Source organism: Neomonachus schauinslandi, chromosome 4, assembly GCF_002201575.2.
Source record: "Neomonachus schauinslandi chromosome 4, ASM220157v2, whole genome shotgun sequence".
In the NCBI taxonomy this organism is placed as follows: domain Eukaryota; kingdom Metazoa; phylum Chordata; class Mammalia; order Carnivora; family Phocidae; genus Neomonachus; species Neomonachus schauinslandi.
This window is the reverse complement of record NC_058406.1, coordinates 81857045-81872153: the sequence shown is the minus strand read 5'-3', so window position 1 is coordinate 81872153 and position 15109 is coordinate 81857045. Positions and strand designations below refer to the sequence as shown.

The window sequence follows — 15109 nt, the reverse complement described above, 5'->3', positions numbered from 1 at the left end:
ACCACTCAAACCAACGATGCCCTGAATGAGAGGCCTGCTGCCGAAGGTATAGAGGGACAGGAATTCTAGGCACTGGCAGGGACTTTGTTCTGGGAGGAGAAGCTGCTGAGGGCCGTTTTGATTACAGCCTCCCCCACCCTCCTGTCCCAAACTCCCACCCAGCTGTGGTATACTACTCCAATACGTGCTACACTGTGTACTTGCGGCACGTGTCTATTAGTTTTTTACCCAGAATCCATTCTCCACTCCCCTTCTTACTACCTGAAAGAGCCCTGGTTTTTTTTCTGGTATTTGCATCAGGGGGCATACAGTTGGGTAATCTAAGTCAATTCTGATGGCCACATTCCCACTCCAAGTAATTGACTCAATCACGGACTTTTCACAACTCTGGCTAGTGAGAAATGAGGAAAAGTCTGCTGGATGCCTTCTAGAGTAAATGGATAAAAGGAAATATACAAGAAAAAAGTCCCTTTTCCTTCCACTGGATGAGTGTCATATATGTATCTGTGTGTACTTGTGTGTATGTGAGGCGCACAGATGCAAATAGACAAAGAAGCCAAGAGAGGAAAACAGATACTAAGAAATGAGGCACACAGAAAGGAATAAATTTGTAAAAGGTCAAGGGAGAGAGGTAGGACAATAAATATCCGAGAAAAGGTAGAGGCGACCTCTGCCCCCCCACCACACAAAAAAAATTATGTCAATACTATCATTTCCTAGAAGCTTAGAGGAAAGCCAATCTTGCTTTGTGCAGTGTTTGGTACACTATCAAGAACATTTGAAGATTAATAGCCACTATTTGAGGACAAGAGTAAAATACTGGTTCAAAAATAGCAAGTCATACAGAGCAAAGACCAGCTTGAATAAATTTGGTATCTGTTTGCATCTACTGAATGTGGCTATATGCAAATCCAGATCATAATGATCTTATGAAAATGCATTTTTTTTTTGCTCACATAAATATACTGCTAAACAGCTATGGCATTATATCTAGATCCAACTCTCAGATTCTATGCACATATTGCTAAATGTCAAATGTATTCATATTCATTTATATCTGAATGCTGCTTTGAGTGGAAAACTATAAATCATCCATTCAAAAATAAAAACAAAAATAAAATGGATATGCAGCATTATTTAGCACCACAGATGAACCTTATTTATCTTGCAGTTAAGCAGCGAAGTGAATAAGCATTTTCAAACAGAAGCTCTGACTCTGAAAACTTAATAACTAAACTGCAAAAACGATAAGTTTCTTCAAAATACCTGAATTTTCCTCATAATCTCAGTTATTGTTACACTATTATCTCTATTACCTATACTTATCTTAATTATTCTGTATCAAGCTGCTTTTATAAATTCCCCATAAATGGAGAAGTGGTTAAAAGGATGAATGACCCTAAATAAATTTGTTGAGTTCATTGTGTTGGTTCCATCATTTACCACCAGCCAAAGCATATAAATTTCCTTTCCTTCTCCTCACCAGCTAATCCTTCTCTGGTTTTTAATATTGGAATATGTCATTAAGTCCTGGGACCTCTTTTTTCTCATCCTCAGCAAAGCTCATGGCTTTATATACTATCTACTAACAACTCCCAAATATGTATCTCCCAGCTGGATCCCTGACCTGACCTCTGGATTTTTATATGGATTTTTATATGTAACTCTTTACTCAAAATCTCCACTTGGATATCTGATAGGTACATCAACTTTAAATGTCTAAATCTGATTTCTTCATCTTCCCCATTAATCCTGTCCCTTCTGAAGTCTTCCCCATTTCAATTCATGCCAACTCTTACCTTCCAGTTGCTCAGTCCAAGAACCTTGGTGTCATCCTTGCCCACTCACAATCTACAGATGTCCAAATAGCAAACAGCTCTACCTTCACAATATATATTTGGAATCTGACCACTTCACACCACTTCCACCCTGGTCCAGTGGGATTGTAAGAGGTAATCAGTCTCCAGCACTGGTGTTCTCCTATCCCATGCACACACCACATACACACCATCTCTTGTCTTTCCCAAGAACAGTAATTGTTTCATGACTTACGTCTGATGGTGTTACTCCTCAGTTCAACTGTTCTCTTCCTATTTCACTGAGACCAGATCTCATGACCTGACCCCTCTGACCTCATTTCCTATAACTCTTTCACTTGCTCATTCCATTCCAGCAACATTAGTCTGCATGCTTTTTCTGAACCGTGCAGGCATATTTACCCTTTTGTACTTACTGACTCTAACTGAAATGCTCTTCTTCGAGATATTCATGGAGCTCCAGACTTCCCCCCTTTCAGGTTTTACTTAATCACCTTCTTGGTAAGACCTTCCCTGACCCCCAATTTTAAATTTCACTGCTCCCAAACACTCCCTCTTCTCCACACTTATCCTTATAGGACAATCAACTTAAATTTTAATTAATTAATTGTTTACTATTGTCTCCATCCACTAGAATGAGGGCCTGCTTTTCTTGACTGCTATCTCCCCACTGCCTGCAATAGTGTCTCTCTTACAGTAGGTCCTCAACAACATTTGTCGACAGGTTTCACTGAATACCTCTACCTTAAAGGTCATCTTATCATGACATAAAGTTGCATATCTCTCATTTTTATCTCCATTTTATATGATATAGTTCAGTCTATAGAGCCATTCATTATCTGCCCTCCTTGCAAGCTAGAGATGGTAAGGGTCACTAACAACTTGAAACATTGGCTTCCCTTCATTCTTTAACTGCTATGGATTCTATCTTCCACCTACAATTCTCTCAAATTTACTCCCCTCTCTAACTCCTCAACTACCTCTTCAATTCAGGCTCCCACTGGATCCATGCTGCCCAAAGGATCAAGTCCATATTCCTCATCCTGACAGACAACAAGGCTCCCTAACTGACTGTGGCCTATCTTTATAGCCACATCTCCTTATCTCCCCTATACGTGCTCCCTATACATCAACCTAGTTTTCTCAGTTTAGCATGCTTCTTGAGCTTTTGCTACTTTTCATAATACTGACTGTACATGCAATATGCTCCCTGATCTTCAAGGAAAAATTCTGAAGTCATTTTACAGAAGCCATCTCAAATATTACTTCTATAAAGTCATCAAAATAACAGCAGCTAACAACCACTGAGTGCTTACTAGGATTCAAATAATTGACTTACACTGTACTATTTAACCCTTAAACAAATCTATTAGAAAGGTACTAATAACTTCCCCCAAATTATACATGACAAAACAAGGCTAAAAGAGGGCGCCTGAGTGGCTCAGTTGGTTAAGCGACTGCCTTCGGCTCAGGTCATGATCGAGTCCCTGGATCGAGTCCCGCATTGGGCTCCCTGCTCAGTGAGGAGCCTGCTTCTCCCTCTAACCCTCCCCCCTCTCATGTGCTCTCTCTCTCTCTCTCTCATTCTCACTCTCTCAAATAAATAAATAAATCTTAAAAAAAAAAAAAAAACAAGGCTAAAAGAAGTTAGGAAACATGTCCTAGGTCATAGACTTAATAAGCAGATGAGCTAGGATTGGATCCTACATCTACCTAATTCCAAAGCCTAAATGTCAAAACTGAAAAAACAGCTGAGCTGACTTTAAATGGGTATTCTGAAAGTCTTTACTGAGTTTAGGTCATTTTAAAACAATGTATTTTATTGTTGTGAGATAAGAACTACAAACCACAAGCTCTAAGAAGCTGCCACTTTATAACTACCCAGATAATAAATCAAAGAATTCACTCTAAAGCACAGTTTTTAGTTTGCAGGCAAACACATAATTTTTGTAGGCATATTTGTGTGATGAGAAAAACTAACAATAATACCATTATTGTCAATTTACAGCATTTACAAAATTACAGGCAAGGTAAAAGTCCAGAACCTTGTTTCTGTGTGCCACGAAGCCCACATAACCGTCACCTGATATGTCTAAAAGGACCTCTGGAATGTTACAACTCTGCTCATTTCTACCCAATAATTATAACTCTCCTAGTTATTGCCCTTCTTGGTAAAGCTTCATTTCACGGACCTTTTCATTATGAGTTGCTTTGCTGGATTTGCATATAGCATCCCACCCAAAGGTGACTTTGATGGGGCCTCTAAAGGCAGCCCCGGCAGGTCTCCATAGAAATGGCCCCAGGGTTGTCTCCAAAGTGGCCCTGCTTGAGTTGCCATGGTAAACAACCAGGCTAGATTGCTATATTCAGTTCTCTGCCAGGGTCGCCATGGTGACTGCAAAGGATGGCTCCTTAGAAGGACCTCACAAGGGCGCGTTTCCATGGTGACCCTATCCTGCATATTTCTAAGCAACTTCCCTCTGGTTGTTCTGTGACCAATCATGGCAGGTTCATTCTGAGAGTCACCCTGGACAGTTTCTCCCAAAGATACCGTCATAACACATAGGCATTTGGAAGTGAGGTCTGTAAACAAATAAACTGCTTGAAAACGTAAATGGTACCATTCATAAATCATTAAATTAGTCCCTATACGTTTTAGGAAGGATCTGTTTTGATGGGTAACAAAAAAAAAAAAAACAAAAAAAACATTTGCAACGTCTGTTAAATATGTCTGTTTCAAATCTTAATTTAAAATATCTTACAGAGTATAATGCAGATAATTAAAGTTTCAAATTTCTCCAATCCTACAACATAGCAGATAACTAGGTAAAAAATACTTTATAGTGGATATGACACATACACATAAAATGAAATCATAAATACAGATGGATCATTAGGTTATAATGAGATATCAAGGAAATTTTTATAGAGCAAAAGACAAAATATTTGCAAGTCAAATGAAAAAAAAATGTGTTTTTTTAGTTGAGTTGGGAAAGCCTAGCCGTATTTGGGCCCAAGCTATTTTTTCCTGTATTTTTGTGGTTGGAACAATCTCAATTACTCTTCCTTTCAATTTAAAATATGAATATAAACCATTCTGAACAGATGCTTGGTTTTTAAGCCATGTAACTATTCTCCTGAAACTTTAAAATACTGTACTTTATCTAGTATTTAGTGAAGGGCAAATTTTATCTAATTGCTAATTTTTCAGTATCTTTAAAAATTACCTAACAAATAAAAAGAATCCACAGTTCAAAAGATATAATTATAATTTCTGTACATGTGCCCACTCTTTTTTGTTCTTTCCAAGTGACTCTTTAAATTTACACACACACACACACACACACACATTCCCTATTGTGAAGAAAAGGTTAACCTTGGGTTTCCTCTTTTTTTCTCCTCATCTTGAGGTAATGGCAAACATGATTTTCCCCACTGAGCATTAGTTCCATTGGCTTTACATTTCCCATTATTTTCTTTCTCAGATGCCATTCTCCTACTCTGTCCACTGCAGTCCACCACTGCCCATTCACCTTCCATCCAGGAGAAAGAACTTTGAGTTTGAACAACAAAAATAGTTCAAGGAAGATGAAGATAATTCATAGTCACTTCCTGGTGAAGGCTCGATGTTCTACACAAAGTCTGAATTTGTAGAGACTTCTTGCTTTAAGCCTTCAGCATATTTTTGTGAATCAGAGCAATCACTGTAATTTTCATTCATTCATTTATTCACTAAATTTTTATTGAGCAGCTACACAATATCTCTGGCACTGTTTTAGGGGCTGAGAACACTTCGGGAATCAAATAAAAAATTCCTGCCTTTCAGGTGCTTAGATTATAGACAGGGAGAGAGAGAAAGATAGTAAGTACAAAGAAAACCAGTAAGTACAAAATCATATCTCTTGTTAGAAAATGATTAAAGTCAGGGAGAAAATTAAAGCAGAGAAGAGGGAGGCTGACCCCAAGCCAGGATGGGATGGGGGCTACGATACTAGGATTAATGGAGGGGTTCAAGAACTCCCCACGCAACTGCCATAAGCATACTCAATATTGTACTCAATACTAAACAAAATCCTTACGTTAAAAAGGATCATAGAGAATTCAACAGAAGTTAACCAAAGTAACACTCAATTTTTCCCACTTTTATACTTGTTCTCTGGGAGGCAGCAGTCTGAGGAAGGCAAGTGATAACACCACCTCTGAGCCTACTTCTGCTTCAAGAACTATATGAACTTAGGAGAGTTACTCCACCTTGAAAGCCTCTTTCTCAATTTTAAAATGAGAATAATAATTCCAAGGTGAAAGTAGTACTCTGAAGATATGCAAAGACAATAAAATATAAATACTAAAATATTGTGGGTGATATAATAGTGTCTGGAATCAGCATGAGAACACTTCAGAAAAAAGGTGAGGAAAGAGACAGATGAAGAAAGGCAGACAAAATGTAGGAAATGAATGAAGCCCAGTGATGGGTATACGAATTTATTATATCACTTTTTATGTTTGAAATTTTCCATAAAAATCTACTGCAAGGAAAGGATGAAACTTGAAAGCAAAGACACTTCCTCTCTAAAGGTTTTGACAAGAACTAGGGAAAACTGTACAGGAACATTGACTTATTTTGTATAAAAACCTTATATAATGAGCAAAAAATGGATTTATCTACTAACCTTCTGGAACAATGTTAGGTACTTTCCATACCTTCTACTAACACTCTAATTTAAAAAAAAATTAACTTCAAACTTTACTCATAATAAGAGACAAAATATAAGATGGAAAAGCAGAAAAGCATCATTGTTTAGCTTGCAGACTCAATGGGTACTCAATGTATAATCGGTTTTTAGAAGAAAGTTTAGTATCATTTGCTGAATCCTTAAAAACAAGCATGCAATGGAGTTCTACACTGCTAATAAAAATTTAAGACAATGAATTCTATATGATTAAGATCAAGAAACTTAAAAACTTACCAGATCAGTATCTGCCTTTTTATACGTCAAAGCTTCCACTTTGGAATCCAGTTCTGCTTGTATTTGGTCTCTCCTTTTCATAACACCCTTCATATCAAAACACAAGGATGGAATAGGTTGCACTTAGGTTTAATAATATTTGCATGACAAAAAATATACACTTTAGAATATAAATAGCATCTCTTCCCCCAAGTCATCAGTTATTTGGGATTACAATGACTTAAAGAAAAAAAAATTTTTTTAATCTCTAAAAGCTAAACTGAAAGCAAGCATTTAAGAGACTTCCCCCCCCCCCAAATCTTTTATTCATTTTCGCAATATACATCTTACTGGGTTAGGTATTTTATGTACAACTCTTGATGGAACACCCTAGACATACACAGTTCTTCACAAAGAGCAAAAAAGCAAAACAAATAATCAAACAACAAAAAGAAATCTGTGAGAGCACTGAAAAGACATGCGATAGTGTAAAGTGGTTGCAGTTGGGACGTCACATGGGCCACTCACCTAAAATGTCTGTAATAATTGGTAGCCCACTTATCCAATTCCAAAGGCATGGTTAATCAAAGAGTTAATTATAGTGGGGAATCAGAAAACTGAAGTGTGCACTCACATTCCGAGACTCTCTCTTAGCTTAAAATATATCAATATTAATCAATTAGCCAAGCTTTTGATGAGAAATCACAGCCTCTTCTCTGACTGTGAGGAGTTCCATCTTGTTTTCTTGCATAATCATGATTTCATGTTTTGGTGTCTTTAAAACACCCTTGTGAGGGAATTTGAGTGGAGAATTCACCTTCACCTTTTATAATGTTTGCCAGTCTTTTACAATGTCTTTCCCCTGAGTGACTCACTTTTCTTCCAAGACACGCTCCTTGGGCTAATTTATGGACCCAAGGACTCATTTTATCTGTACTCATTTTCACTGGTTTTCACAATATTAGTTTAAGTAATAAAATTGTGATAATGAACACAAGTGGCCTAAACAGGTTAAGGAAGAAAAATGAAAACAAGCTCCAGGTAAGTGAACAATTCAACCAGAAAGAGTAGAAATGCAGGACATACAAGAGAAGAGCCTTAATGAGGCACAGGTCATTTAGGGGTTTTCAGAGGAAGGTTAAGAACCTACCTATAATACAGTTAAATGGAGGCCAGATAAGATGGCTATAGTATTTGGGAACTGAGAGGGGCATTAAGGATAAAAAGCATCCTGAAAATTACTCAGTCTAGTTTTGTGCCTGGTGGAATCACTCTTAAAACACTCAAAAGAGATAAACCTTTCTTGTATTTTCAAAGAAATCAATAGAAAATTCAGCTAATTATCACAGATATTTTACATTTATTTCAATGTTTCATTGCCATTACTATCAGGAACCCCTTCCTTTCTCTAACCCAAATGACACGTACTACAATTTAGTCTCATTTAAGGTCTGTTTCCATAAATATGAAGTACTGTGCTTCACACAGGTAGAAATAGTTTAAGAGTTTGCTTCAGAAGACGAATAGTAAAATTACACAAATTTAATCATTTTGTCAAGGCATACACTTCATTATTTTAGCTCACACTGAAGAAAACCTTCCAATACAAAACAGACCAGAACTGCAATATAAATGCTCTGATTATGCCCTGGGAATCTACAAAATAATATAATCAAATGAGAACCTACAAAATAGTTCTTTCTGGTTACTATTATTAATTTTTCCACACTTATAATGATATATGATTTAAATTACATAATTTTCATCTTGACATAATAAAGAGAAAAACATCTAATTAAGGGAAAATATACTATTTTTAATTATACAAATCAGAACTCTTTGAAAAGCCACACAAGGAGGATATCAATAATGAAGCAAAACAATGAAATGTAGCCAAGGAGATTGATGGAGACAAGGAGACTCCTCCACAGTGAAACCTCAGAGGTTTTTGGGAAGCCAGAAGGGTCTGTTTAAAGAAGACCTCAATAAAAGCAAGTAACAGCAGCAACCTGAAATATCTACAAAATATTTAATGGCTCTGAAAGAAAAACCTAAATGTGATAAGCACAAAAGGGGCAGATCTCATGCTGAAAGGCTAAGAGAGTTTTTCTTACCAAGACAGAAGCAAAATTAAAAAAAAAAAAAAAAATTCCCTCCAAACCAAGAGTACATGAAAACATGGCTCCGATTAGAAATGGCAGAAGAAATGGACTATATCTGAACGTAAGCAGACTCCTGCCCCCACGGCCACGCCAAAACACCAGAACCCTGAGGGTACCAGTTTGTGCCAAGGTACTGTGCGCAGAGGATAACACAGGACGAAAAACATTAGCTCTGCAGATAGCATTGCTAAATCCCAAATATCTGGAAACCTTAACTTGAATTGAGGAGGTTAAATGCAAAACTTTGATATAAGAGGAAGAGAAGTCTTTGCAACCAGTGAGAGAAACATTTTAACTTAAAGGATTTCTTTTTAGAAGCACCCAGAAAACAGAACAAACACCAAGATCCACTCAAGTACTTTGTACATAATGATAAATGAATTGCTAAATCAAAGGTACCTAGAAGGGGGTAAGCAACTCTTTCATGAAAAGAAATTTCTAAAGCACTAAAAATTTTTAAAGTAAACTTTTAAAAGCTTGGAAAAACTAATCATATCCTCTATGTAAATCTTGACTGAGGATGTTTCAGATCTACGTGTAATCTTACATGTCCTTGTTGCTATTGAGTATTCTGCCTTTTATTAACATATTCTGCTACTCATCAGTTCACTCACATAGTGAACAAATATTTATGGAGTATCTTTATATGCAAAGCATTATGCTCAGACAGGAGGACAGTGGTGAAACAAGAGAAATAGAAACCACCTTTGTAAAGCTTATAATCAGGCTGGGGACTAAGGCGAAAGTGTAACAAGGCATTCTTACCATTACCATTTCACTGTAAAGCACATACTCATGTACAGCAGGAAGCAGGGCCTCTGAGAGTCCAGACATCCGTTTCTCAGTGGCCTGACAGCATTGGTCAAGGCATCTGGCAACCCCTTTTAGACTATCAACCAGATCTTCTTCTGAGGCTGACCACAAAACATGAATCGGGCCGTATTCTTTCATTTCATCAGAATATTCTAAAAACAAAAATTAAGTCCTTCAATTTATAGAAGCTTCAAAAGCCCCTATACTAAAGACAGTAAGAAAGTTATTTTTTTCATTGTGCATATATTCTCCCAAATGCACATAAAAAGATGGATATTCTCTTTCATCAAATTGAGCGGTCATTCCAATCCACTCAGGCCAGTTCTTGAATGACTACTGTCCAAGAGTGATCAGCAACAGCCACCTTTTTCACTCTCAAAAGTATCCTGGCTTAGAATATAAATTATACGATCACCGTCATCTATCATGGACATCTGCCTACCAAATAAACTATACCTCAGTGTCTCAGAGGCAACATTACCTAAACAAACTTGTCTTCTTTCTCCCCTTCTCCTGAATACATATCCTGCTTAACAGTAATTGTTTCCAGTGATCTAAGCAAAAAATCCAGGTATCATCCTATACACATACCTGCACAGTGTTACTCAATCACCAATTCCAATATTTCTTAATATCCATCCATCCACCCATCAATCCATCCATCCATCCATCCATCCATCCATCCATCCATCCATCTATCTATTCTTGCTTCCACTGTCATCAGCTCATCAGCATCTATAACTACACTACCGCAAGGGACTTCTAACTATTCTCCCTCTTTTAATTTTTGTCACAGTATAAAACATTGAAGCTTCTTAACTGAATTAGAAAGTCCTTTATGATCAGTCCCTACATTGCCTCTCCAGGTCCAACCCTTGAGATTCTCTCCCAAAGATATTTTAATTCAGGCCAAAATAATTACTCATTCATGAATATCTCATGATTTCTCCTCATTTAAACATTACATATATCCCTTTGCCTTGCCCTTTGCCATTCCTACCATCTGACAAGCTACTTCTAATCCTTTAAATCCTAGCACAAATAAATTCCTTCTGATTCTGTTCCAAAAGATTTGTAGATGCTTTCTCCTCAATGAGCTGATCATAATTTTATATTTCTATTAATGCCTATCATAATTTTATGCTTGTATTATCCCATTCTATTATAATTGCTTGCATAAATCATATGCTCCTAGGCCCTATGTTCCTTAAAACAGGGGCTGAGTCTCATTATTTTCTTTTATCTCACAGCCTGCTACATACTCTGTTCAATAAATATTCTCATATTAGTGAGAGAACAAATGAACAACAAAAGATTATTCAGTGCTTGATACGCCATTAATTCAAAAATTTGGATTTCATTTTAAAATCTGAATATTTTTACATTTTTTCTTTTGTACTATCATCTTTGATAAATAATAGCTTTTTATGGTAGAGAATGTATAAGCAGTGAGCAATTTTTTGTCTAATATCCATTAAATACAATGAAATTCTCTATATTTTATCATCTTACTACTCATTAGGGTTAGTTGAAATATGTCATATTACTCTAAACTATTAAAATATCAAAAGTTCATATGATCAAGCAAGCTGAAAAATATTTTTAAAAATTTAAAAATAACGGAAATATTAGTTGTCACTGAATAAAAGTATTAGGTTTCATGACCACTAGAGCCTTTCCAATTGCACCTCCTGATCTAGGCCTATCCTTTGTTTTAAGTAATGGCCATATTAAATTAATATTTCTAGCAAAGAAAAATGTTTTCCTTTATCTCTTTTTCTCAATTTTTGTATACATCAGTGTGTATCATTAAACCCTGCAATATTTATGTTTATATAGAGAGCTTTCCTAAAATTCTACACTGTGCTTACACAGCACTCAGATCACATTTATATGCAAACACTTAATGAGTTGCACTGTAATGTCTATTAATATATCTGTTTCTCCAACTAGACTCTGAGCTCAAGGACAGGTACCATTTTATTCCTCCTTTAGCCTCCAGTACAGAGAAGCATCACAGCATGTGGTCAATACAAATATGGCAAATAAACTGGGGAACACAAAAGAAAACAAGATCAAAGAAAAAACTTGAATAAAACAACTTTTAAGATTTTATTTATTTATTTGAGAGAGAGAGAGAGCACGAGCAGAGGAGGGGCAAAGGGAGAGGGAGAAGCAGACTCCCTGCTGAGCAGGGAGTCTGACCAGGCTCTATCCCAGGACCCTGAGCCAAAGGCAGACACTTAACCAACTGAGCCACCCAGGCGCCCCAAAACTTGAATAAGAAATTTTTAAAAAGAGAAACCACTAGTTATGATCACCAAATTTTCATGATTTGAATATGAATGAAACGTCCTATATAGCTTAGGCTCCCAAGGCTACAAATGAAAACATTCCAACATTTTGAATAGAATCTGACAAGTGGGCTTCACATTGGAAAGACTAAGAAATCCCTCAAGTTTGGGCCAGTGGCAATCACTCCTGAAAATTAGAACTCAAATTTATAATCTACCATAAAATCCAGCTTTCCTTCTGAGCATTTCACCAACTTTAGAGTATACCAAAGATTTTAAAACTATTCCCTTGCACCAGCAAATGTGAAGCATCACATTGATATTCTACAAAACTCCTACATCTCAAGAGTTTCCAGCGGCTTCTCTGAATCGCTATCCCACTTAACTATGCATCAAGAATATACTTAACAGAACTGGAATCACAGAACCCACTCAAAACAATTAGCCTCTTGAGATTAAAAAAAAAAAAAAGACAAATGGTAAATAACAAGGGCAGACCAATAAGTCTTAAAAGAAATTATTAAACTATATTCAGTTACCACAATGACATCATCAAGTATCAGTGCATTGGAAAAAAAAGGTAAAGGGAAACGTACATTCAGCTATAACAATTTTTTCTATATTTCTTTTGATAACCAATTGATTCTTGATAAAGCAAATTTTCCTACCACCAAATGATATATTAATTCATTTATTTTTTCAATCATTGAACAGGTTTTAGTTGAGCACCTACTATGTGTTAAGTACTATCTAGATACTAGAAATAAAATAAATCTTTTCCCTTTTTGGTTCTGATGGAATTTACTGCTTAATGGGGGAACCCAGAAAATAACAACAACAAAAAATAATAATAAGCCATCAATATAGAGACTCTCAAACCAATTTATATTAGGAAGTAATATAAATTGACTTAGCCACCTATTTTTAATGTAGTTAAATGCAATTAGAAAATTAGCAAAAAGTCATCATGGAATTGGAAAAAAAATCATCATGGAATAAAGTCTAACTTATAAACTGAAAAAAATAAGAAAATTGAAAAAGGAAATGGTGACAGAAAATAGAAAGAGGGACCTAATTTCCAATATATAAATTTCTCTGCCATGCTGGGACAGGCCCAATAGAGAGTACTTGTTCCAAAAATACCAGTAGGAAATGTGGAAACCTGATTTTCTTAAACATCACCTTTTTGATTTTAAGCTATGATCCATGTTGTACATTTGAGACCAACTTCATACAACTACATTCAAAATCTGAAGCTCAGGGCTTACTTTGCCACTATTACTTTAAAAATGGGAACAAGAATAGCTAGTGATTGATTAACGCAAATGGGGACTGGCCATGACTACCTTCAAAATCGTATAGAAATCAAAGATGTTCTCAGTAGGTCTGGGCATAAGCCACACTTGAAGGTGAAATTCTAACTTAATGTTATGTGATTCCTCATGTAAGGAGCTTAGACATCACTCCTCAGTCTTAACAAGTAAAATGCTGAAGAGACTGAAAAATGAACACCTTTTCTTGACTCTGGAAGATAGGAGAGGACACAGGACAAACCATTGCCCTCAAGGTTGGAAAGACAGGTGAATACAAGGAATTGTGGGTTCCTGGGCATACACTAAAGAGCGGAACCACCTCCAGCCACCCACTGCTGGGGTAGGGAGACTGCAACTGTGACTGAGGGACTGCTGGGGGCTCAGGGTGGACAACTTTAAGAGTTAAAACCTTCAGGAGGACCCAGTCATGGGGGACCCCCACAATATTGTGGGATTTACCCGGAGGAGTTCAACAAGGTTCCCACAGTAAATACTGAATAAAAACCACTCCTGCTTCTTGCAGGGGAAAATGAACCATTTTGAAATAGCCAGAGCATCTGTTCTTCTCAACAAAGGCCTGCCCTCAGGGTACACTAGTTAACCAGAGAAAGGAAGATACTCAACTCCAGCCCACTCTGGCCATTCTGTCCCCACGAAGCAGGAAGCAGGGAGGGGAAAACTAAGAAACTCGTGAAGTTCACAGTCCAGAAGCACAGGCTCTCACTAAAAGACTGAGACCTGATGGCAAAACTATAGAACCTTTCAGGTATAACAATTTCTTCTATATTTAGAACTACAGAACTCTTCTATATTTAAAACTGTAGAAGCTTTCTCCTCCCCCATGCCTTACTTAGAGCATTACTAAAGGCCTGTTTACAGCAGTTCCTTTTACCCAGCAGCACGTCTGGCTATTAAGGAAAAAAAAAACCACAAGGCATAATAAAAGGCAAATAAAAAAGATAATTTAAAGAGACAAGCAAGCATCAGAATCGGACAGGGCAGGGACCTTGAAAAGATCAGACCAGGAATTTAAAGCAACGCTCTAATGGAGAAAGTAAACGGCATGCAAGAACAGATGCGGGCTGTAAGCAGAGAGACGGAAGTCTTAAGAGAGAACCAGGAAGAAATGTTAACTTCACGTGGCTTTACTACACCAGCAAATGTGAAGATCTGTCAGAAACTGAACAACTTTGTGATCACATTCCAGTGATTCTACATACCCCTTTCTTCCTTGTAAATTCTCTGAGATATTTTATCTATCAAATTTATTTTCTGGCTAAATATTTCAATAAAGTTATTCATTTCCATGAACTCCTCCGGGCGGCTTTTCACTCCTCTCATTGATAACGTGACAGCTCTGACTGTCTGCCCCATCCTGCTGAGCAATCCAGGCCCTTGCTTCTTGTGAGAAGACAGTTCCTAGAAACAGACAAACAGACAGACAAATGAAATATTTGTGCTGAAGCAAATATTCCAATATTCCCAACAAAAGGAAATCTGACCGGAAGGAGAGAGAATAAAAATGTTTCATATACTTTTTTTTCATGTAGTTTGAAGCAGCTGAGTTTTAATGGGGCACAGTTCTTCCTCTAAGTCTGCCTTCTTGATAATATTCCTTTTCAAAGTACTCGTGTGAAACATGTATACCTGCTTCCTCTCATCATGGATCTTTAAAAGAACGAGGTTTAACAAAGGGGATCGTGCTTAAGATGTTGGAAAAGATAAGAGGATAATATGAAATGCAATCTATATTTTATAACAGGA

General features: G+C 36.8%; 1 protein-coding gene across 2 annotated transcripts in view; it reads right to left on the bottom strand.

Moving 5' to 3' along the window:
- SNX7 (sorting nexin 7) overlaps positions 1–15109 on the bottom strand; it is a 98136-nt gene that overhangs the window by 48399 nt on the left and 34628 nt on the right. For both annotated transcript variants that reach the window (XM_021690098.1, XM_044914077.1), the window contains 3 exons: positions 14566–14764; positions 9691–9890; positions 6785–6871 (listed from right to left, as the gene is read on the bottom strand). In XM_021690098.1, the coding sequence (XP_021545773.1) occupies positions 6785–6871; positions 9691–9890; positions 14566–14764 (486 nt within the window). The remainder of the gene's footprint in view (positions 1–6784; positions 6872–9690; positions 9891–14565; positions 14765–15109) is intronic.